The 25,398-nt window shown below is 43.2% G+C and overlaps 1 protein-coding gene across 2 annotated transcripts in view; it reads left to right on the plus strand.

The window, feature by feature from the left end:
• Positions 1-25,398, plus strand: part of MIA3 (MIA SH3 domain ER export factor 3) — a 340,580-nt gene that overhangs the window by 18,342 nt on the left and 296,840 nt on the right. For both annotated transcript variants that reach the window (XM_086927939.1, XM_086927940.1), the window contains exon 2: positions 7,459-7,592. In XM_086927939.1, coding sequence (XP_086784065.1) covers positions 7,459-7,592 — 134 coding nt within the window. The remainder of the gene's footprint in view (positions 1-7,458; positions 7,593-25,398) is intronic.

Consider the following 25,398-nt stretch of genomic DNA (forward strand, 5'->3'; position numbering starts at 1 on the left):
CAGGTACAGATTGCTCCTGTTCATCATATCCAGCACTCAGTTTGGTATTACGCCCCTTTAAAGTCTCACAAATTGCAGTACTCCCTTTTCAAAGCACAGGCAGCAAGGAACCAGCAGACCAGTACAAAGCATCTTCACTCTCTCCTTTTCTGGGATGACATGCACTGTTCACTGGAGCATCCTTTGTCAGACCAGGCCAGTCCCTGGTAGAGATGGCACAGATGGCTACTGCCTGAGGTCCTGTGGCATGAACACAGGTGTTTAGAGTCACAGGGGCTCCAGATGATGTGTCAGATCCCACTCAGCTTCTGCCTTGCTTCCAGGTCATGTGGCAATAGGCTGCAGGTGGGCCACACCACCTAAAAGGTAGGATCGCAGCGGGACAATCGACAGTTGCTGGCACACTTCTTGATCATGGCATCAAGGGCCGCAATGGGCAAATTCTTCATCTTGAGGCACAGTAAGCTGCTGCTGCCCTTTTTGGCACAACGGTGAGAATAGCCAACATTTGCTTTTCCTGGCACAGCGTCAAGCTCAGCTGCAAATCCACAATTCCGGCCCATAACCCTAGTACCAGAGAGACTGGCACCCACCACTCCTGAAGCTAACAGATTACTCTTTTCCGTCTTTCTTCTCCTGGCTGCTCTGGGGGTCTTCACGCTTTCTGACTGTTAATAGACAGTCACGCCTACTGCTATGTTGAAAGACTCTTTTCCCATCGCAGCAGCCAGGGTAAATTTAGGCACTTAAGGTCAGATGAACAGCTGCTTTCAGCAAGACAAAACGTTAGTTAATGTCCCCTCACCTCTGGGAAACCATCTGTCAGGCACACACCAGCTCTGATTACACAGCACACCTTACAGTACTACGCGGAGTACTCCCTTCGTTGGTCACAGAGAACTTACACTGGAACAACAGGTGCGCAGGTGCCTCTCAATTATATTCAACCAAAGCAGACCGGGGACATGGATCCACTGTCTACATTTTCAGAACTGGATTGTGGGGGGGTTCTTTTTCAAGTATTCTTTCCAGTTTGCACTCGAGATATATTCTTTCTGTATATTGATGCACCTCACTGCAGGTTAGTCTCTAGACTAGAGTACACACAACAAAGGCAACAAGAGGAGCTTTCTGCACAGTTCAAAGCAAGGGGGGCGGGGGTGAGCCCCGTGCAGCATTAGTTTTGGGGGCGGCAGTGCCCCCCCCCCCTCTTACCTGCCGCCTCGGTGTGGCAATCGCCCCCCCTGCTTTTCAATTGCCCAAGAGGGGCAGCAAACACAAAAAAATCCTGCCAGCACCCTCCCCACCAGCTCTTTGGTGCGGCCGCAGTGGGGCAGCAAACAAGGGGACCGCCACAGGTGGCCAAAGTGCTTGCAATGCCACTGTTTCTGCACCTAGCATTCATCAGTCACACTGAATTGTCAACAGGGACAATCAAAAGCCTGGCCTCACCCCTTCAAATTTGGGACTCACTGACTTCTTCTTGCTGGGTCTGGACTCGGAGGCAGTCGGTGAGAGAGAAATAATATCCAGTTATCATTCATTTATAAATTAATATGAATCATGAACTAAGTTAAAAATGTGGCAGTGCAGTGGCACACAAATGAATCAGATTCAGTAAAAACATGGCCCTCTTTGGGCGGGTCTAGTGCACCTGGCTAAAGCTTTCTTCCTTCCTTGGGCAGTCACGAAAGGCCCTGGGGACTGCGGTAATGGCATTTTGTTTGTTTTTTGATACTTGCACAAGTGCCACCATTGCCTATGTAACGTTTGTTCTTGTGCTTGAGTGTCTACCATATATTGCAGTATTATACCTCTTCTAATTGTACTTTGTTTTCTCTCAAGAAGACTTCACTTTAAAATAGTTTATTGGGATTAGACACCTGGTGCAGAGATCTTTGTGTACCCAACAAATTCCAAAGCATTGTAGCTGTAAGATAACTTTGGTGGTGAATACACTTGCTGGCGAGATCTGTGTGCAGTCTAGTTACAGGCCTGACTCATACAAAGTATAAAGAGTTAATGTCCCAGCTGCAAAGTGAAGCATGCACCATGCAGGTCACAGATTTGTATTTTACGTAGGAAGAAGCTCAGCGAGTTACTGCTTTCATTGCAGACATTCTTGAGTGAGATAGGTCTCAGGTTACCATCCTTGTAATATACCTTAATGACTTATGAACCATCTTTAAGGAATTGCATGCTAACTGCAAGGTATAAGTTTAGAAACAGTGCTTTTTGCTCAGTATTTCATTATTCGAATTTTTCACAAAAGTATTTCTTTAGTAATAAAGACGCATTAGTAATTGCTTTTATGGGAGGTCCATGCAGTAAGTCGTGAGGGGGGGTGACACCATGAGTTACCCGCACCGGGTGACACCAACCCTAGTGACGCCACTGCTCATCACTGTGCCCAGCCCACAGTGCTAGACACTGAGCAGAGAAAGGGTGCACTTGTGTTTGTAAAACCTTCAGCGTTGATGTTTGCCCTGCCAGTTTTAAATGCTGTGTGTGACGGAAGCTTGTTGCTGTCAGTATTGTACCTGTGCTGTGGAAGGGAAGCTTGCACTTGTGCTTCAGCGCTTTGTTTGTGAGAAAGCTGAACTATTGCTGCCTGTACCGAATCTGTTTGTGTGAAGAAAGTTTGCTTTGTTGCTGCTTTTTTTTGGACCCATTCTGTATGTGTGCCTTTGTCTCTGTGCTCGCCCCATCCATGCCCCTCCCCGCCTTTCTTCTGCCTGGTCTCACTGCCAGTGGTGGGGCAGACACTTCTGACACGTTTTAAATTAAGCAAGCAAATCCAGTGCTCCTAAAATGGAGAAGGGGTGACAAATTATTTATTTTTATTGAGATCTAAAACCATAATTTTTACACTGGCGTTAACTCTAAGTTAAACTGTAGGGTTTTAATGCCACTGTAAAAATAAGTAAGCAAATAAATAAACACATTTTACGGTTCTACTGAAACTTCAAAAGTTTTCTCTGGCACAGCACTGTGGTTGTGGGTGCAGCGATGCAATTGGACTTTGCAGCAGCTGGATGATATAATAGAAAACCACAACCACGAGTCTTGCTTTCCTCCCCTAATGGTGCGCATGATATTGGTGAAAGGCACTCCGATTCACTCCAGAATGGTGATACAGTACCTTTAGTAAGCATTGCACTATAGAAGATTTTGGAGAAAAAGTGACGTGGCGGGGTATATCACACTTGGCTTCAGCCAGCAAATCCAGATCAGACTTAGTTGCAGCTGCCCCACACGCCGCTACAGCACCGTCTATCTTTGTGGGAATACAGGGCTGGAAACAGGTATGCCCTGTTTAATGAAATCATAAAACTGTGGCTGTGCAAAGGGCAGAATTAGCCCGCAGTGCCTGGCTGCCTGACTCTCAATGGGAACTTGAACCAGACAAGCCGGCCAGCCAACCATGTACTGTTGCATCGATTGCACTAGCCTGTTTTAAATACAAAGCGGGAAGAAAGTGCTAAAGAGACCTGCAGATCTGAGGGGTAGAGCCCTAAAGCACCAGCCGCCGCTGCTCATTGCCCTGATATCTGTCCATGTCCCATCCACCCTGTTACAGTGCTTGCCCCCAGCCACAATTCCTGCCTGTGTCCCATTTATCTCCAGCCCTGTCCTGGTACTCAGTTCCCATGCTTTGATCTGAGTTCTATCTCTCCCCTGACACCACCACTGGGCGAAGCTTGAATCTCCACTGATCCTTGCCAATGCCTCATCCTTCCTACGGTTAGTTGTAGGGCACGTGCATATTGTGGCATGCTCTTTTAATGCTTATATCGTGTGTGTGAAGGAAGCTTGCAGTGTTGCTGCCTGGGCTTCACTTTTGTTGTTTGAGTGAAGCAAGCATTGCTGCCCTCCGTGCTTTCCCTGTGCTGTGTATTTGAGTGAAGCATGCATTGCTGCCCTCAGTGCTGTCCCTGTGCTGTGTATTTGAGTGAAGCATGCATTGCTGCCCTCAGTGCTGTCCCTGTGCTGTGTATTTGAGTGATTTTTAGAAAAACAAGTGCCACCCCCACCAATTCTCAGTGCTCTTTACTGCGAGCAAACAAATCAAAAATGAATTACAGATTTGTTTGGTATATTTATTTTTACCTTTTGCTTTAGAAATTTCAACGTATAAACTCAGACGAGTTGTCTGAGAAAGACACTCAACATGTAAAAACTACTAGACAATAATGCAACAAAAAAGAATATACATCACAAAGCTTTCGAAAAAAATTCCAAAAGAAACACACAATTAGTATGATACACATTTCATAGTGAATAATCGTTTGGAAACATTCATCAAATTGATTGGAACATTTACTCAACCAAAAACAATATATCAACTCCATGAAAGAGACACGTTCTGGAAAAACATTGGAAGAATATAGACAAATTAATCATATAGTCAGTGAGACCCAGAAATAAATTCTGTATCCTTTACAAATTCCTCCAATGGTGCCGACGCGTTTCGAGACCGTAAGACAAGTTGACGGACTCTCATCAGGGCTCATTCAATGTAGTGCTAAAGGTGTGTGTTAAATGGACCAATAAAGGGTTCTCCAAACTGTAGGACCAAAAATGTTGTGTACGCCATCATCTGTGATTGCCCCAAACTCTATATAGGGAAGACTAACCAGCAAATGAACACTAGGATAACACAGCATCGATCACGAATCAAAAATAAAGTGCTTAGCGCCCCAATGGTCCAACACTTTATTGATAAATTACACACAGAAACTGATTTCTCTTGGACAGTGTTGTACACAATGCCCACCAAAAAAGGTCTTGTTGACATTGAGGAAACCCTCCTGCGTAAGGAGGCGTATCTGATTATGCGATTTAACAGCGCCCAAACTGGATTGAACAGTATGTCGGAAGTATCGAGGCTTTAATCCTGTTACTCCGCATTTTGTGCAACTTTCTTTAAACTACATGTCCCAGAATTCCTTGCGCTAAATAAAGGTTTAAATCCCCGCCCCAAACATGGCAGTACTGATTCGGAATCGAACCTGGGAGATTGACGACGGAGCGCCTACCGAATTGGTGAGTGCTCCGCATAACAATCAGTGGCTTTCTCCATATGCGCAAACGGAGACGATATCTCATGAGTCTTTCGCCTTTGTTTGACAGGCTGCAGGCACAGACACGGGTAAAAGTACGGCTTTGCCCTAACCCGCTTGAACTTGATGTACGAAGGATCATTAATTTTATTGAGATCCCAAGACGCGCCAGTTAAGGTAAATTTGGACATGAACCCAACCTGCGTATTGCCTGTTTTGCAAATAGTATGTCTTGGAGCAGGCTCTTAAACAATGCTACGCTCTCTCGCCCCCTTACTAGAACGAACAGCACGCCTGTTTACCTGAGACCATTGAGAAAACGCTGAGTCTCCAGGTAGGCGGGTTAAAATCTAAAACCTTGGTTCTTAAACATCTTTGCGCATTTTAAGTGTGTGAGTCGGTAAAACAGTCTAATGCGGCGACTCTGGTTCGCACTTTACAGGTATAAAGATGGAACGACAGGACACTTGAAATGAGAAAGGGACAGGGAGAAACCTTGGTACTGTCCTAGGTATGAATTTGATTTCTTCTTTGATGGTCCGCGGGCTCGCCCGCGTTTGTACTAACTGAATATGCACTGCCTGACGGCATTTTAAGCTTGATGTTATCTTACAGATAACACGGTCCCGCTACAAGTATTGGTGCTAACAGATCCCTGAGATCAGGCCTCCGGAGCCACTTTCAGGTACTAAAAGGGCCTAGAGGGGTATGGGGGGCAGTCACCTGGGTATTGAAAACAATTGGTGACATGTTGCTCTCTCTTTGTTTTTAACACACACCTTTAGCACTACATTGAATGAGCCCTGATGAGAGTCCGTCAACTTGTCTTACGGTCTCGAAACGCGTCGGCACCATTGGAGGAATTTGTAAAGGATACAGAATTTATTTCTGGGTCTCACTGACTATATGATTAATTTGTCTATATTCTTCCAATGTTTTTCCAGAACGTGTCTCTTTCATTGAGTTGATATATTGTTTTTGGTTGAGTAAATGTTCCAATCAATTTGATGAATGTTTCCAAACGATTATTCACTATGAAATGTGTATCATACTAATTGTGTGTTTCTTTTGGAATTTTTTTCGAAAGCTTTGTGATGTATATTCTTTTTTGTTGCATTATTGTCTAGTAGTTTTTACATGTTGAGTGTCTTTCTCAGACAACTCGTCTGAGTTTATACGTTGAAATTTCTAAAGCAAAAGGTAAAAATAAATATACCAAACAAATCTGTAATTCATTTTTGATTTGTTTGCTCGCAGTAAAGAGCACTGAGAATTGGTGGGGGTGGCACTTGTTTTTCTAAAAATTATATACGGTCCAGCCTACCCTACGTCCCGGGGCCTACCTCCTTAACTTTAAACAGTGTATTTGAGTGAAGCATGCATTGCTGCCCTCAGTGCTGTCCCTGTGCTGTGTATTTGAGGGAATCATGCACTTCTGCTGTCCATGGTGTTTACTAACCCATGGCGGTGGAGTTACTAACCCATCCGCTCGTGTAGTTTGTGGAGTGTTCCGCACTCCACGTTACGTGGAGCTCGGGGAGTTCCGAAAAATGCGGAGCAGAGTTTATTTCCTCGCTCGCGTTCGTCAATGTCAAGTTGCCCACCGCGAGCGATGAAAATCAGCTCCCAGCGAGATTTTTCCTTGTTTGCGATCGTCAACATCAAGTTCACGAGCGTGGAAAATCAACATCCCGGTGAGATTTCTCAACGCAAGGGGGGGTGTCAGGTTTCTCATTGCGAGTGGTCGCATAAACTTGCGACAGCTCACGTTGAGAAACTGCCTGTTCGCGTTGAGTAAGCTGCCGTTCGAGTAAAAATCTACTCAAGCAACAGAAAAGGAAAGCAGGGACCGCTTGTGCTGTGCATGGTGCAGTTCGCAATGATTGCACTGTGCAATCAGCGCGAACAGCATTTTTCTATTCTACCCCGCCGCTTGTGGAGCTCCGCGTATTGCGGCTGAGATTTTTTTGCACTTTGCGGAGTTCCGCATAGTGCAACTCTGCGAACTCCGACCAGGGTTAGTGTTTACCAGTTTGGTTGGGTAAGCTTGGGTTGCTGCTGCTATGGGTGAACCAGTTCTGTGTGTGAGGGAAGCTTGCATTGTTACTCTCTGCAGAGGGTGTGCGCGTTTACAGGACGCTTACGTACCACCTGTACACAATGTACCTACTATGCGCTGCAGAAGGAATCTTGCACTGCTGTCGATATTGTGGGGGGTAGGGGGTTTGAGGAAGTGTGTCCATCAAGTGCTGTCCAAACGTCCTAATATTAGCCTTTTCACTGCTCGTCTTCACTGCTCGTCTTCAACGACTGTTGTACTTATGTTAGTGCTTGCAACGATTGGCAGTTGTCGTTCCATCACACTAAAGCCTTTTTCTTTTTCTCTTTTTTCCAGTGTTGTTGTGTCGTGGTAAAGCAGTAGAAGATTTTACTGGTCCTGACTGCCGTTTTATCAATTTTAAAAAGGGAGAAACGATATATGTATATTATAAATTAACAGGAAGATCAGCAGAACTATGGGCTGGGAGCGTAAGTACTTTATACATCCTCTTCATACACACTGGGGTGTGGATTGTGGTTATTTCACAGCATTCCATGATCCTCACAGTAGATGCTTTTTTGGGGGTGTGAGGCACATGTTTCCTCGCATGACAGAGGGTCTTGGAAGGAGCCCTCCCTTCAAGAGAAAATGGCAGTTCTATTTCCTTGCCCTTTCTTCCTTTAGTCTTGCTGGGGCTGCTTACTGTGGTTGTGCTGGGACGCCAGTGAGACCATCTCATGTTGATCATAATGCTGTAGTTTCATGGTACTTTTTACAACATTGGTATTGTAGGATTGTTTCTCCACAGGGCTGGTGCTGATGTGTGAGCGCAGCCGGGCTGATATCTTGTCATGTATTGTGCTGTTGTATTATTTAATCTAACACTTAGTTCTTATTTATGGATTTGCTAGTGTTTTATTTGATAGATTAGGCCATTCTGGCCCGTTTCTTCATTGACAGTCAAGGATTTTCATGAACATGTCTTTATATCAAAAATATTTAGGTAGCTCTCGAAAATCATCTAGAATGTAAGAAACAGTATTCCTAGGGCACGTTGGAGGCTATGTAGACTGTCTGTAAAAGTTAATGCTGGTATTGGTGGCTTTGTGAGGGTATGTTGGGAGGTGTTTTGGGGGCTTTTTGATTTTGGTGGGCCCTTTGTTATGGTCTTTTGGTGGTTTTTGTGATCTTTTAGAGGCACTGCAAGAGTTTTTGGGGGGTTTTATGACTTTTTGGGGGGACATTTTCAGCATTTTGGGTTTGATGTGTTAGGAGGCTTAGCGAGGTTCTGTTGTGGAGATACGTGAAGGTCTGTTGGGAGACTTTGTGAGGGTCTGTTGGACTTGTGAATGTCTCTTGGGTGCTCGAGTTTTGTGAAAGTCTCTTGAGGGCTTTGTGAATAACCTTTGGGGTGCTGTGATGTGTTGTAGTTGACTTTGTGAATGTCATCTGATGATTTTGAGGGGCTTTGTGAGGGTCTGTTATTTTGGTAAGAACGTTATGAGGGGCTGTGGGGAGTGTAGGGTTTTGTAATTGTATTGTGTAAGGTAAATGAGGGTTTTTGTCCTGCTATTTCCTTCCTTTCATTGCATGTGCGCACACTCTGTGCTGGATCTCCCCAAACGTACCTCAGCCACAGCGGCCAGAAAGCTGCTACACTGGCTCCCTGTTGAGGATCGTATCCGTTTCAAGACCCTATGTATGACCTATAGGGCCCTTGCTAAAAATAGTACCACTGGTGTAGGATCTATCCTGTCCCGCTATACTCCCTCCAGGGACCTGCGTTCCTCTAGTAGACTTCTCCTGTCAGTCCCTCGCTCTAGAAGAGCTAAATGGGGTGGCAGGGCTTTTTCCACCTTGGCGCCCAAGTGGTGGAATGCCCTCCCATTGGAACTAAGATCCTTACCCACTCTTCAGGCATTCAGAAGTGCTCTGAAGACACATCTCTTTGTGCAGGCCTATTTGTAATGGTGTCAGGCTTATAAATTTTGATATGCTTTGTTAGGCGCCTTGATGCTTTCGGGTTATTGTTTGAGCGTTATAAATTTTATTCAATTCAATTCAATTCAATTCATTCTTAACACACTTGAAACACTAAGCCTAGGAGCCACCCAACTCCATACTTTGTAAACAAAAATCTCGGCCGTGGCTACACATTTCTACTGTCAAATTGGAAGAGGTGTCAATCTATGAGCCAAGATGAAAAAGAACACCTTTTCGAAGGCACACGCAAGAAGATTTTACTTAGTAGCTGGTCAGTTCAGCCTTTGAAGAAGAACAAAAAATGAAACATTAAGATAGACACTCATCACATGGATATTGCAATCCTGATATGTACTTGTAACCTTTGAAGAAGTCAACAATAAAAAGAATAGTTAAAAAAAAATAGACCGTCTTACCCATTCTACTCCCCAATCTCAAACACGCCCTCATTCATAAAATACTAGTAAAAGTGACTGCTTCGCCTCTTGCTCACTCCTCATGCAAAATAACTACTTTTCCACAGGACTAAGGCACTGCTCTCACATACAGAGAAAGGGCCTCCCCTATGCTGCAAACCTGGTGTATATGAACGCACTGTCCATGCTACTGACCAGAGTTCCACCAGTGGCGTAACTAAACATGATGGGACCCCCTGCAGAATGTGACGAGGTACTCATGGGTCCACCATATCCGTCAGATAGTCATTGGGCTAAATGGTCCCCCCTGAATGGTTGGGGGCCCCCTCCACCGTAGGGGCTCTGGGGGCCTGCGTTATGCCCCCGAATTCCACCTCTGAATGTGTCTGGAGAGTGGACTGTGCCTCTGGCTCTGGTCTTTTCTGCAGGTCCTAGTCTGAGATGCCCTGCATTAGCTCGTTTCCATGTGTGATAACTCGAGGCTCTGCACTGTCTGTGCTGATTTTCAGTGTTTATGACGCTCCAGTGCACTGTACACCAGTGCACGCAGTAGACCAAATTCTTGCTGGTCGCCACAGTGCCAGAGCCACAAACACCAACGTCTTATTTGAATATTGTATTGTTGCCACAAGCTCTCCAGAAATTGCCTACCAAGTCTCTGAACGGGGATTCACATATCGCTGTAAAAAAAAAAATCTTGCGTCATTTAGGCCACTAAAGAGATAAACTCACTTCTAGCTTCCAAGCGCTACATGACCGGCTCTATCCTTTGTGGTCTCGATTACAGAATCTAGCTCATCATGTGCATCCCTGCAGCTGACCCCTCACTAGGAGCTGTGCAGTGGCACTGGAGTGCATTTTTTCATAGTATGCCACCGTTCTCTGGCTCTCAAGCTCCGTCCACAGAACACAAACTTCATGGGGGAAAGCCAAGCTGGCAATCTTGGACACAAAAACGTGCTCTGGCTGCAGATGCTTCAGAATAACTTCCTCCTGCTTTAGGAGCTCACTCATTTGAGAGCAGCACCCCTGCTGGTGTTTGCACAAATACTGGAAACACATCCCTTCCATCATGTTTGCCTCTTGGGCCTCCCAGGCCAATGCATGAGGCTCTCATCTGGGTCTAACCTCAGCAACTTGGGCTGCACCTTTAGAAGCTCGAACAATGAAGGTGCTAGCCCTTTTGAGAAACCAATCTTCTTCTAGGAAGGGGTATGTATTGTATTTGTGCCCTTCAGGCTGTGCATCACAGGGGCACCAATATTTTCTAAAAGTGCCACAGGTTTGATGGCATTTGGACCCTGCATGCCAAGATTTGAGCCCACACTCGAACACTGAATGTCTTTCCACACCCAAAGTGCTTGATTCAGGCAGATGGTGGGCCAGGCACTCCTTCTACCGGATACAGTCTACCCAGCTCTCCCTTGCAGTCCAAGTTGTCCATCACATCCGACACTTAAAATGTTATGGCAGTTCAGTGCCATCAGAGCATCTTCATTGGTGTACATGTGAGCAATCATGATTGCATACTTAGATTTGCAACCCACCAGAAAATCACCCAAAGGGCTTTGTCGTACCTAATGATGGCAGGCAGACGCCCATGCATGTTTCAGTGGTCTTAACCAAATAATGTATTACACACCATTGATATTTGATTCAATAGTGAAGGTTGTATTCACTGAAAAAACTAAGCTTAAATGAAACTTATACATAGGTCTTGTAATAATAAAGCTACAGTTTTAAAACCGAAGTATATCTGAAATTCGCCAGTTATGCGCAATTGACATAAGTATAATGTGCACTGCCATAGATTGATGGATTGCCCAAAACGTTCTGGGAAGGAGCGGAGGTGGATGAACATTTTTGGTGAAAGCTTTGTGAAGATTCATTATTTGGGCTAAAATTATTAGCAAAACAAAAACACTCTTTTTATGCAAACTCTGGAATTCAATTTCTGCAAATAACAATCAATCAATATTTCTGAACATCTTATAGGTATTTTAATTTTTATATTTAATTGTTTTCCGACACAATAATGTTTTATGCAGAGCACAGCCAGCCACCCAATATTGTAATTATTTTCAGTTGGAAAGTTTTAGCTAATTTCCTATTGCATGTGGTCAATGTACTTCATCTGTTGTTAGAGACCTCCTATATATTTATTATATGTAGCCTGGACACAATCCATTTTTGTGAAATTTCATTGCCAATTGTTTAAAGTTTTAATTGCTTTCCAGTGATTATCTCTATACCACTGTTAATGTGGTGCTGCCTGATATTTCTGTCCATACCCTAGCAATACTTTATTGGGCCAATAAAAAAAATACTCTAATTTGGACCCAATACAAGTTTGCCCGGTGGAAATAATATTGCTGGTTTAGAACAAATGTATGAAAGCGAGACATCAGGACTTTTATTTGTATAGTTTTGCATAGCATGGACTCTGTTCTGCTGGACATTACATAGGGAGTTACAGTGCTTGTGTAGATGTAAGGGAAGTTGTGTCCGAGGGGGCTCGCAAAAACAAAAAGCAACATGTATAATAGACAGATAAACATACAGTAAAAGATACATATTCTGATATTTGCTTTTTACGCGCATTATGTTATGGTGAGTATAAATAGGTATTAGGACTGTGTATGAATATGTAGTTAGAGTTGGGGGCAGTGAGAGAGGTTGCACCCTCACAGTACATACACGGATAGACCATAGGGAGAAGAGGTTTGGGCAGAGGGCATGGAAGATCTGGACACAATTCATTGGATGTTTGGGTTGAATGTGTTTCTTCAGCTTACACTGTAATGTAGGGAGGGATTTGGCTAATTTATATTGTTGGGGTTGTAGTTTTATATTTTCAGAGTGCTTAAGGGGGGATGGGAAAGAATGGCACTTTTCCTAAGAGAAGATTTTTTTTAATCGCAGAAGAGATTTAGATATAGGTTTTGTCACCTCCAGATATTGTCTGTTTGTTTGATGGGTAGTTAAAAGGCCATTCTTAGATGGATTTGGATAATGGAGGCTATATGCATATTGGTGGTTGTTGATGTTGAGGTTAATCATGAGTTTATCATCAGTTGGTTTATTATGAAGATTAAAAAGGAAGTGAGCCAGAATGGAGCGTGTGGTACTGTACACAGAGATGACGGATTAGATATGGTATCTTAAGTTGTCATAATTTGTGAACGTTTGTTGAAATACAATTTTACTAGCTGAGAATTGTACCCTGAAATCCAACTCTTCTAAAAATTGTACAGAATATTGTGGGCTGCTGTATTAGAGGCAGCGGAAAAGTTTACCGGGGTTAGGGGGGACTCCTCTACATCATTGGTTTATAGGGAATCGCTCATGACTTTCAGCATTGCTGTTTCTATGCTTTTCTCCCTCTCTAAATCCTGATTGATGATATTTTATCAGGGTGTGCTTGCTTACGTGCAGATGATTTTCTTATGCAACAGTTTCCAAAAGTTTGACAATGAACATGAATCCAGAGATAGGTTAGTAGTTCTTGTTTCTATTGAGTTGGCTTTTGGGTTTTCAGGAGTTAGGGTGAGGATAAGGCCTTTTCAGTGAAAGGGATGCATTTATGATGTTGAGCCAGTGAGGGTTGAGGCTTCATGCAGAGGCTTTAGCAGTGTGGGGTGGGAGTTGAGTCTTCCATGTGGCATGATGGTTGGTACAAGAAGCAATGCATTCTAAAGTTACAATGCAATCCACTGGCGGTCCAGTTGTTATTTGTGAAGCGTAGGGATTGTACCAGTCTTGAGGTGAGTACCAGAGATGGTTTTAGCTCAAATTATTCTCTAATCTTAAGTATTTTGAAAGAAGATGGCCTGTGTTGATGGCTGAGATTACCAGATAGTCGAGCATTGAAGATTTCAAATAGTTTTTAGTTCTCGCCTGTGTGGGCTGCGCACATGCACAGTCTTGCTGGCGAGATTTTATGTTTTTTAGGAGATTTCAGGGCTTTAAGCCTCGCCCCTCTTTCCCATTGGCCGGCGTCAACGCTTATGCTAAACGGTGACCAGCCATTGGGAAAGAGCATTCTGGGACGTAGACTTTTCTCTCTTTGAGACGGCCCACTTGGACGGGCTCGTCTGACTTCCTTTTGGCGTTAAAGGTTTCTTATCTTTATGGGGCCATGTTGGCCCCATAAAGATAAGAAACCTTTTACGCCAAAAGGAAGTAAGACGAGCCCGTCCAAGTGGGCCGTCTCAAAAAGAGATCACACTCAGCGTCTCGTCAAGACCGACACATGCAGAACATAAACAGCAGGACAGAAGTTATGAAACTTAGCTGCTTTGGTTGCTAGGCCATCCACTTTCTTAAGTGGGCGGTTCTTGTTCTTGATATTAAAGTTAGGGACATAAATATAGCGCCCTATAGTGATATGTTCACAGTTAGTTTTAGTACAACCTGGTCTGACAGCGGAGGACCCGCCCAGAAGAAAGCCCTGATTTTACTTTTGTGACAGCCTGTACATAAAAATGTTTGCAGACTTGTATTGTGCTCCAGTGTTCAAAAAGACAAACCCCACCACAGATTGCATTCTTGGGACTCACATCACCACAACATCTCCCTCGACTCGAGTGCATTTTGAATGTGCTACGGTTACCGGTTTTAGAATCATACCACAACAGTGCCATTCTCAGCTATAAGGACTTCATGTCAATCACCACATAGGAGTGCTGCTTTGGAGTTCACCACAGAAGGCCCACCTCATCCTTACTTTTGCACTACCCCGCTCCATGTCTGGGGCTTGTGGCGACTCCATGTCCACCTTTACCGAGAAAGACGGATGAAACAAAACACGCAGTGTGCTTCCGTAGTTTAATTCTGTTTTAAAATTGAAACGAGCATGGGCACTGAAAAGTACTTGCAGCCAATCGAGAAGGAGATATATTCTAGGCTATTTGGGAAACCGTAATGATCTAGGATTGGTTTGTGTGACTCTCGTTTTGGGATTGGTTAATAGAGCTCTCGTGTTCATTGACTCCCTCGTCTAAGAGACTGTTCCGTAGCTAGGATTGGCTGGAAATGTTTGCTAATTTTGTCTATTATGGGCTTGTCGCAGATCTTTTCCCCTATACTTCCCCTTTTCTGCCACCTTCGTAACTGTTGGTTTAGTGTGTTTGCTTTCGGTAAGTTGGTAGTTTCCGATCTGCCCCAGTCCCAAAAGCATCTAGGTAATACCAGCGACCAATGGGATGGGTGAACACCTGTGTGTCAACATCCTGCCATACTCCGCTCTACAGGCAGCGTCTGTTGAACCAATAGCTTGTTGACTTGCAACTGATTCACAAATGCGCAATTTCGTCTTGAGTACGGCTGGTCTGTCGGTGAAATGTGTGCTGCAATACAGGTCTGCCTCACCAGGCCGTCATCTGATCGCTGGTGCAGATACCTACGATAGGTTGCTTGTGTCCCGCCCAAGCTCTGCATACCTCTGCTCCCACTCATAGTTTGAACCGACTACTCAGCCAGGAAGGTGCTGGACTGCCACTCAGCGCTCACCTGAGCTTGGCTTGTGTAATCGTGAGTTAAGACGAACGACTCCAAGGAGAGGACTCCGGAGCTAATTTTCAGGATTGCTAAATGTTCGACTGGTCTTCGTGTTACTTTTTCCATGTTTGCAGTAGTCATTAGAAACTGAAAACGAGCATTACAAATGCAATTGGTCTCGCCTTTCATTAAGCCATTTGCTTTGCTTTGCTATACAATACCATTAGCAAAGAAATGGCTTTAACGTATTCAAAGGCGAGACCTATTGCATTTTCAGTGCTTGTTTTGGTCTCTTATTGAGTTTTATTTCTATTCTATTTTCAATGACGGCCTTTGCCTTTGTATGTTCTCCTAGATGTTTTAAAGGTTGGTTTGGTGGCAGTGATGCTGCTTCAGACCACTGTCTCCTGAGAGAGCATGAAAGACTGTCCATTCTGTCAGTAATTGAAAACCACGCCTAGTTCTTTTTTTTTCTTTTAGTTCTACTCATCTTCTTTGAAATGATCAGTAGTTTTTTTTAAGGTTTTCTGGAGAGTGGGCATTGTAAGGGTTCAAAAGAATGAATGCATCAGATTTAATTATGGTATTGATGAGAAGGAGGCTGAAACTGAAGTTAGGTATGTCAGGAGTATTGGTTTTTGGTGTGAAAGGGTTCAGCTTGTTTTTGGTACTGGCTGATAGGAAGGTTTTGGAGAAATGGGATCTGATCATGGCCAAGCTGGTTGATAATTATTGAGTCATTCACTGAATAAATGAATGTTTGGGTGGTTTTAATGTGATCTAAGAAATATCCCTTGCTTTGTGTAGGGTTTTGGCACTTGTGTAAAAGACCATTTATTTGAAGACTGCTTCTAGCATGTCGATTGCTTGTTCATAGCCTTTGTTCTAGTTTGTTCTTTGTTCATTAACTAACTAATGTTAAGATTAATAGAATTTGAGAGGCCGCATGATTTAGTAGAAGACACACAATTTATGAGGTGAAAAGGCAAAAAAATAGGAAGCAGATGACTAGTTCAAAGTGTATGAAAATGAAAGTCTATCACTGAAAAAAATAATGGTGAAATGTGATCAATGCATAAGCAATGTAAAACTGAAAATAATAAAAAAAAATGTCAGCAATAAAAATACATGGTAAAATACATTACTTTAAAATCAACAGAATTCTAAAAATAGTGAACATGATGAAATAGTTCCAGGAACTCTTTCACCCACTAAGTCGTCCCCGTCTGGCGATGTATGAGGAGTGCATGCAATCAGACACAAGGTGATGGTTTGTTCTATTGACGGACTTAATCTCCACAATTAGAACCTAGAATGTTAGTAAAAATGTCCTGCAGGACCTACCTGGAAACTGTGAATAGCATGAGTTCCACAGAGCAGGTACGTCTGTGAGGCTTCCTTCAGTGCCTGTTTGAAGTCAGAAAGTCCAGAGTGACACAAAATCAAAATGCTGGCCACCCCTTGACCGAAGTTGATGAGTCATTTCTTCTAGTTTGGGACTTACAATATTATGAAGCTCCAAAATCCATCTTTTTAAATTAAAATATATTTGTATGCACACATTTTATCATTTTGAATGCTCTGAGTTAACAATTTTAACAATATTTTTTTTAATTACTCAAATGTTAATTGCTGGAAATTATTGGAAAGTGATCAACACTGTGTAACATTAAATTCGCATTGTGCATTGTGCACTGACAATATCTTTTTAGGTCTCGCAGACGTAAAAAGCAGGCGTAAGCCTGCTGTCTGCGAGACATCTTTTGTTGGCGTGTTAGAAGGAATCTGAGACGGAGCTCAAGCATGAGCGTCGCTGTCTCAGATTCCTCCTCGGGGCCGCGCACAGCACCACACACGCATGCGCATACACAGAGACACACAAGCGCCCATGCACGCACCCATACATACAGAGAACCCACCCCCGCCGTCGCACACACACACGCGCGCGCACACACACACACACTGCATACACACACGCTCCCCTCCCCCCCCTCCCTTCACGGCGTTGTGCCCATCTCCTGCCTCGCAAGCACCACACACGCATGCGCATTCACAGAGACACACAAGCACCCATGCACGCACCCATACATACAGAGAACACATCCCCGCCGTCGCACACAAACACACTGCATACACACACGCATACACAGAGACACACACACAAGCACGCACCCATACATACAGAGAACACACCCCCGCCGTCGCATACACACAAGCGCACCAAGACCCCCGCCGCCCCACTCACCAGGTTCTTTGTTCGTGTCCCTCGGCAGCCATCCGGTCATTCTGGGCAACAGGCGGGTGCCGCGCTGAGACGCAGTCACGCAAATCTTCCGGCGGGCACTGGAGCGCGGGGTAGACTCCCGTCTGCTTCCTGTATTTCTCTGGCCCCGCCCCGTCCCAACACAGATTGCCTGGCTTCCTGTTGAAGCCGAGCTGCGGCGTTTCATTATTTATCTTCTCAACGGCAAAAATATTAATCTTCACTGGCTGACTCCATTGCAGGAGTTGTAATCTTGGCTCGCTTTAAATTAATTGGAATATAATCGTTTTTAAACGAACAAATTGAATAAAGCCTTCACTGGACATACGCTCTCATCGTATTACGTGAAGAAATTGCCATAATTGGATATTCCTTGTCATTGGATCATTATTGGGTATTTATTGGAACATTGGATAGCCTCATCGGAGCAGCTTTTGAGCGTTTGAAATTCGGCCATTAGTGTTGAACGATGACTGGGGTTTGTTAAACTTTTTTCTCTCTTTTGACTACGTCATGCATTGCTTCGGTCTTATTGGCCATTGACGGTGTTGTGTGTCTTCATTGGTCGACTGTTCTAAGGCAGCGTTCGTTGCTACACACGCTGCCGGCTGCTTCAGCCTCACAGGGAGACTTTAGACAAATATTTTTTTTATGTTTCATCTTTTTCTATTCTCTCAAATCCTTCATTACTTTAGCAACACGTTAATAATAAATGTAAAACGCAGTATATTGTTTTGCTGAGCTGCTTTTAAAACAAAGAGGAACCAGATTATTGCTGCATAATTTTCATTCTGTTGCCCCACAATTTAGTCACCCTGCAGCATAATTTTAGACTCCAGTTCTGTAGAATTCCAGTGGCCCTCCTCTTACTGCGCTAGGCTGTTCCCTGCTTGCAACAACTAGTAACATCTCTGTTGACTGCTTCTTTCTGCTGCTGCATCACTTACACTTCTAAAACGCATGTCTCAGTCAAATTCAGCATTCAAGCCCCACCTGCGTGTATCTCACTACATTAAGGGTTCTTATTTAATGGCCCTAGAAGATAATAAGTGTGTTCTCTCTATCCCCACTTCAGTGTCTTCCCAATTCTCTTTCTCTACCCAGGCATTCACCACACACTATATACTCATCTACAACTTCTTTTTCCCCAACTTTTTTTCTTTTGTTAGTTTACTCTCACCTAATAAAATGCGTTTCTTCCTGTACTGCACCTTTTCCTCCCTCTCACATCCTCTAGGAGCCCTTTCTCCTTCAGGGCTCTCATTTGTTGCCCTTGATGTCCTTTGATAAGTTGCTTCTGTTCACACTCTCACCACACTTTGTCGCCCTCCTCAAATGGCTTTTTCACTGTCATCTGCCCACTGCACTCTCCTCGGCACCCATTCCTCACTGCGTTGTTTCCGCTCGGTTCCTTGCAACCCTTTCCTCGTTCTCAGTTCATAACTACATTCTCTCTTCCTGATCCCTTCCTGAGTTATTTTTTGTTTTTCCCTTCCGCGATACACTCCCGTTTTCTCTTATACTCACTGCGCCATCTATTAAATATACTGGCTCACAGCACTTTTCCCCTCTTGCACTCTCACACTCTCTTAACACTCTATCTCTTTCTTCTAACCTCCTTAAAACACTCTTTCTCTTTTACCTTCCCCTTTCTTCTCCACTTTCTCTTTCTTTATCACAGCTATAATATAGCGCTAAATGCTAACTTTCCATCTCACAACATTTTGCATATTTTTTTTAATTACCATGTTAAAATCTAAAGCGCGGGTGCCAAAATGGTCTTGCATTTGCTTGTTTTCTCCTATGCTGATCTGCTATTCCCTTCCACCACCTCCTTCTCTAACTCCCTGTTCTCTTCTCCCATGCTAATCTGCTGTTCTCTTCCTCCCGCCTCATTCTCTAACTCCCTGTTCTCTTCTCCTGTGATGATCTTTCTGCTATCTTCCATCCGCCTCCTTCTCTAACTCCCTGTTCTCTTCTCCTTTGCTGATCTGCTGTTTACTTTCACCCCGCCTCCTTCTCTAACTTCCTTTTCTCTTCTCCTGTGCTGATCTGCTGCTCTATTCCACCCACCTCCTTCTCTAATTACCTGTTCTCTTCTCCCATACTGATCTGCTGTTCTCTTCCACCGCCTCTTTCTCTAACTCCCTGTTCTCTTCTCCTGTGCTGATCTGCTGCTCTCTTCCACCCCGTCTCCTTCTTTAACTCCCTGCTATTTTCTCCCGTGCTGATCTGCTGCTCTCTTCCACCCGCCTCCTTCTTTAACTCCCTGTTCTTTTCTTCCGTGCTGATCTGCTGCTCTCTTCCACCCACCTCCTTCTTTAACTCCCTGTTCTCTTCTGCTGTGCTGATCTGCTGCTCTCTTCCACATACATCCTTCTCTAACCGCACACACACATACAACCACACACATACAACCACACAACCACACACAACCACACCACACACACAATCACATAAACAACCACACACACAACCATACACATACAACCACACACAACCACACACACACAATCACACCCAACCACACACACAACCACACACACACACAATCACACACAACCACACACAACTACACTCAACCACACACAACCGAACACAACCACACACACAACCACACGCACAACTTCTCACACACACACACAACCACACACAACCACACACAACCACACACACACCCACACACACACACACACAACCACACACACAACCACACACATCTATCTATCGCCCTCACTCTATCTATCTATCTATCGCCCTCACTCTATCTATCTGTTGCCCTCAATCTATCTATCTATCTGCCGCCCTCACTCTATCTATCTGTCTGTCGCCCTCACTCTATCTATCTATCTATCGCCCTCACTCTATCTATCTATCTATCTACCTATCTATCGCCCTCACTCTATATATATCTATTGCCCTCTATCTATCTGTCTGTCCTATCTATCTATCTATCTATCTATCTATCTATCTATCTATCTATCTATCTATCTATCTATCTATCGCCCTCACTCTATATATATCTATTGCCCTCTATCTATCTATCTATCTATCTATCTATCTATCTATCTATCTATCTATCTATCGCCCTCTATCTATCGCCCTCACTCTATCTATCTATCGCCCTCACTCTATCTATCTATCTATAGCCCTCTATCTATCGCCCTCACTCTATCTATCTATAGCCCTCTATCTATCGCCCTCACTCTATCTATCTATAGCCCTCTATCTATCGCCCTCACTCTATCTATCGCCCTCACTCTATCTGTCTGTCTATCTATTGCCCTCACTTGATCTATCTATCGCCCTCACTCTATCTATCTGTCTATCTATCGCCCTCACTCTATCTATCGCCGTCATTCTATCTGTCTATCGATCGCCCTCACTCTATCTATCTATCTATCTATCTATCACCCTCACTCTATCTATCTTTCACCCTCACTCTATCTATCTTTCACCCTCACTCTATCTATCTTTCACCCTCACTCTATCTATCTTTCACCCTCACTCTATCTATCTTTCACCCTCCCTCTAGCTATCTATTGCCCTCAGTCTATCTATCTATCGCACCACCACAGCATCACTCAGGGGCACCACAGCATCACTCAGGGGCACTACAACATCACTATGCGCTACTACAGCATCACTGAACACCCACAGCATCACTTGTTGCCACCACAACATCACTCAGTGCCACCACAGCATCAATCTGTGCAACTATTCAACAACAACTGGTTCAAATATGTTCTCTCAATGTTTCAAGCTTTATTACAAATGTCACAAAAAGATGTTAATATTTCACTTCTGTTCTTGGATTTTTGTCACAATAAAATACACTGAACATAATCTTCACAAAAGTTATTTACTAAAGTTTAAGCTATTGCCATTATAAATTACAATAACTTTTATTTAAGTATTAATTATTTAAAAAAATTAAAAGCCATTGTTATTTGTGATATCAATACATGTAAGTCACGTAAATACAAAACACGTTGCAATTAAATTTGCAAAAGTTAAAAGTATTGTCATTGTAAATGACAAAGCTATTAATTTTGCTATTTTCAAAACCAACACATAAATAAAAAAATTGTCATTTACAAGACCAATAGCTCAAACTTTCCTAATGCGAGACCTATTGCATTGCAAATGCTTGTTATTAGCTAGCCATGAGCAATGCAATGCATTGCCGTATAATTTGTGTGTACATAGTCTGATGCTAATCAAATAAGTTCTAGACCCAGCAGTCGAACTGCGACACAAGTCCTACTGACAGCACTCTGAAAGGGCCTCATGTAAGACTTGACATGAGTGTGGGAAAGAATCCTCTGGGTTCCAGTGCACTCAGTTTGTAATAGTCAGTGGGTATCTTTCATCATTGCCGGTTAAGATTTTTGATGGACAGCAGTTCATGCGAGGGATGAGTTTTCCGATCCATAGTTCTTATCTGACACACATTTTGTACATTCCATAATCATAATTAGTTTTAGCTCTGCTATACTGTGCGACGGCATGTACTACACTAATTAATGCATTCCTTAAAAACCCAGCATTTTATAGACTGATAAAGCAGTGGTCTTAGCCCCCAAAGGATGGGTCGGTGCCAGAATTTGAAGTTATCCACATTGGATAAATATTCAAACAACGAAGCTAAATGGGAGCCACTTAGTGGTTAAAAAAACCATCTAGGATAGATCCAGTCATTGTGGACAACGCTCTTGAAATTAGTCCCAGTCAAGACAAAAAAGGTTGTAAAAACTAAGTGACACTGTGGTCCTATGGCGTACAATCTATTAGTGTATTTTAGTAGAGATTTATCATCTGTTTATATTTTATAATTGTATTTGTTTAATTCTAACCTTTTTCTATTGACAGTATGGGTAATTTAGTGTGCACTCCCTTGATCCTTTTTATGGCTTTCATATTATGCTTGGCTTCTACCATAATCTGACCTATGTTGAATATAATGAATTATTTCATTATATTGTTTTTTAAACATCTTATTGTGATGCTCATCACACATTTTTGTTTCTCCTTCACTCATTTAACCGTATTCTGTTTGGTCTTAATTACACCTCTGATGTCACTCCCTGCCTGACCAAGCTTCATTGACATTCGATCACCTCTCAATTTCAGTTTCATTATTTATGTATTGTTGTCAAGTGTTACCACTTTGTTGCTCCTGCCTATCCCGTTGAGCGCCTCAAGCCATGCTGACCAAGTGGCAACCTTAGGTCGGCTTCCCTGGGGTTTGTTCCCTGTTCCTGTTATGCTTCTGTTCCTTCCTCGTTTTATTCTTGTTCGTTATTCACTTCTAATTTATGAAGCTGCAGTCCAGTCTCTTTCATCTCTCCTGCTCCATGTCGGTTTAGAAGGGCTGGATTGCTCACCTGTTGAGTTCTGATTTTGCTCTTTATGTTCAAGCGCATTGGTAAATGTTTTGCAGAAATTAATTAATATATGCTTAGAAAATAAATTATATCTGTCTTTCCCTCTAAAACCTCATGAATATGGGACTAATTACTATGGTCTCGATTTATATGTTGGAGCTCAGGCCGTCCTTCACCAGGGCGACAGACTAAATTAATCCATCCCCCTGGCAGAGGTCCCAATGACCAAATTTATAAATGGCTGGTGGATATTTAAGGCATTGACCTGAACAGCTGTGAAGGCAGTTCCTATCAAAGCTTTGCAACTTTTCCGTACCCTAAAACAAAGTTTCATTTAAAAAAAGAATTCAAACACAATACCCCAAAGCAGGATTTTGTTTTTGAAAAGAAAAAAAAATTCCCCACACCATTGGAGTTTTTTTCCTTTTTATCATTCCCCATTATCTCCAGGGTTTTCCTGGCTGTGACGGGCATTTCAAACTGATCTGTATGTCCGCCCATCTAAATTAAGTGGCCGTACATAGAGGTCAACTGTCGATGGCCCTTACTCATTGCGACGTCGCAGGGGTCTAGCCATAGCGGAAATGAAGTGGTCACACCAAAGTTCCGCCCGCATTTAAATTAGGACTATTATGTTGGTGGTAAGGATACACCGCAATGGACTATACTTCTCTCCAACATATAAATCAGCCCATGTGTTCCTTGCCATTCTTTTCCATCCACACCACCATGTTTGCATCTAAATCTACCAAACCATTCATGATTGTGGCTTCACATTTACCAGACTGTGTGTTTTTAGTTAAATTCACAGCAGATATGAAGAGTCACTTTCTCTGAAAGGTTTTGTTTTCTCCCATCAATCCTTTGCTGGTATCAGCCTTGCTGGACCTCACTATAGGCTGGATGTGCTGTCCTCCCTGCAGGATTCTTGGCGTTGAGGCATCTCTTGTGGTCTCTGAACCTTTGGTGTTATTTTTTAAGTGGATTTTCCATGGTCCTGAACACGAAAAAATCACTATGTGCCAGCACACACATCCTAATCCCCACACAGGCGGAAATCGCTCAAAGTTCATGATCCTGTGGAAGAAATATATGGCATTTATTTGGGAAATATTTGGCTGCAAAGAGGGCCGAAGATAATCAGATAAATTATCTAATACCCAATCTACTCAATCTTACTTAGTGGGCGGATACCTACTCTATGGCCAGGCTTGGCTGGACCTTTTTGTACCCTATGCCTTTTGGGCAAGACTCAAATCCGCATCCCGTTTCTAATGTGATGTGTCGCAAATCCTCTCCGTCCTGGGTCATTGGTGCTAACCTGGGCCATAGGTGCGGTTCTGGTTCATAGTTGCTTACATCCTTGTATTTCCTGGTCTCTAGTGACCTTCCTCCTCTTGTCTGTCTTCCTACCCCTTTGAAACTTTAGACATCAACCCCCAGTAACACATTCTGCAAAAGTGTTTCAAAGTTCATAAAGTTGATAAATAATTTGTACCCTCAAGGTAAGATAGTCTGGGGCCAAAGGCATAGATTCTTTTTGATGGGGAACCTTTAAGATAGGGAGGAGTCTGGAAGAATAGTTTGGGGCCTGCTCATCTTACACCCATCTTCGCCCATGTTGATTTATTTGACCCAGATGATCATGTTAAATATATTCATTGTGTTTGAAGTCCTTTGCATAGTGTGATGTGTCTTAAAATTAATGCAAGCCATTCACTTTCTGGTATGCGCTGTCAATGCTGAAACTTTTTCAAGGCTTAACTGGTCTTCAGATATTGGCTGTCCCCAGTTTCAGTGAACACTGTGCTCACCTTTGGTCAAGGGTATCCATCATAAGTTAAGGGGGTTAGCTTCATGCCAGATGTTTTAGGCTACACACCAAAGATATATTTTGCACACAAAGAGTTTAAAGGGAGCACCTTTATATAGTCTATAGTTATCCTGCAGACCTACCGTTTCTGGGCCTATGTTGAACACCCTTACTTTCAGAACATTGAAGTAATGAGTCGACATCCTGAGTCCATGGTCTGGGGTAAGCTTTAAAAATTAATATTACTAGAAGAGAAGCTTTAAAAAGTTAAAACTTCAGTAACATTTGTAAGCTCCTCATTTAAATCGTGTTGAGATTTCAATTACATTTACACAGTGCTTTCTTGAAGTGTTGTGCCCAACAGTACAGTGTTTACACATTTCATATAATAATATTTTTGACCCCAGGATCCTTCAGAATACACCCAACAAGAAAGTAAAAGACTGTGCGGCACCTATATATTCTTCCCGATCTGGTGGTTTAGGAAGATGGGTATGCAAGGATAGACTTGTATGAGCATGGTTGCATTTTTCCTTTTACTGATTTGTGCTTTTCAGGTTTGGCGTTAGCCTTGATCTTTTGACTTAACAAAAATGATAGTTTAGTAAAAAAATATATATATAATTTTCAGCAAAATCAAATATCCTCTTCCCTCCCATGATCTGCTTAATATAGGCAGGTTCATTGCTGGTGTGCCGATGACGTGCTAAAGGCAAGCCCATCTGCACTTGGACTGCACCCAGCCCCAGGAACACTGGTCCTCCCTTGACCAATTGCTACCCTGCCATGTTGCTCTACTTGTTCAACCCTAGCTGCCGTTCGCATCTCTGCTGCACCATACAATACCCAATCTACTCAGTCTTACTTAGTGGGCGGATACCTACCCTCATGTACCTCCTGCAAGATCTCATGAACCCGCAGTCCCACACCAAC

This window comes from Lissotriton vulgaris, chromosome 6, assembly GCF_964263255.1.
Source record: "Lissotriton vulgaris chromosome 6, aLisVul1.2, whole genome shotgun sequence".
Classification (NCBI taxonomy): Eukaryota; Metazoa; Chordata; class Amphibia; order Caudata; family Salamandridae; genus Lissotriton; species Lissotriton vulgaris.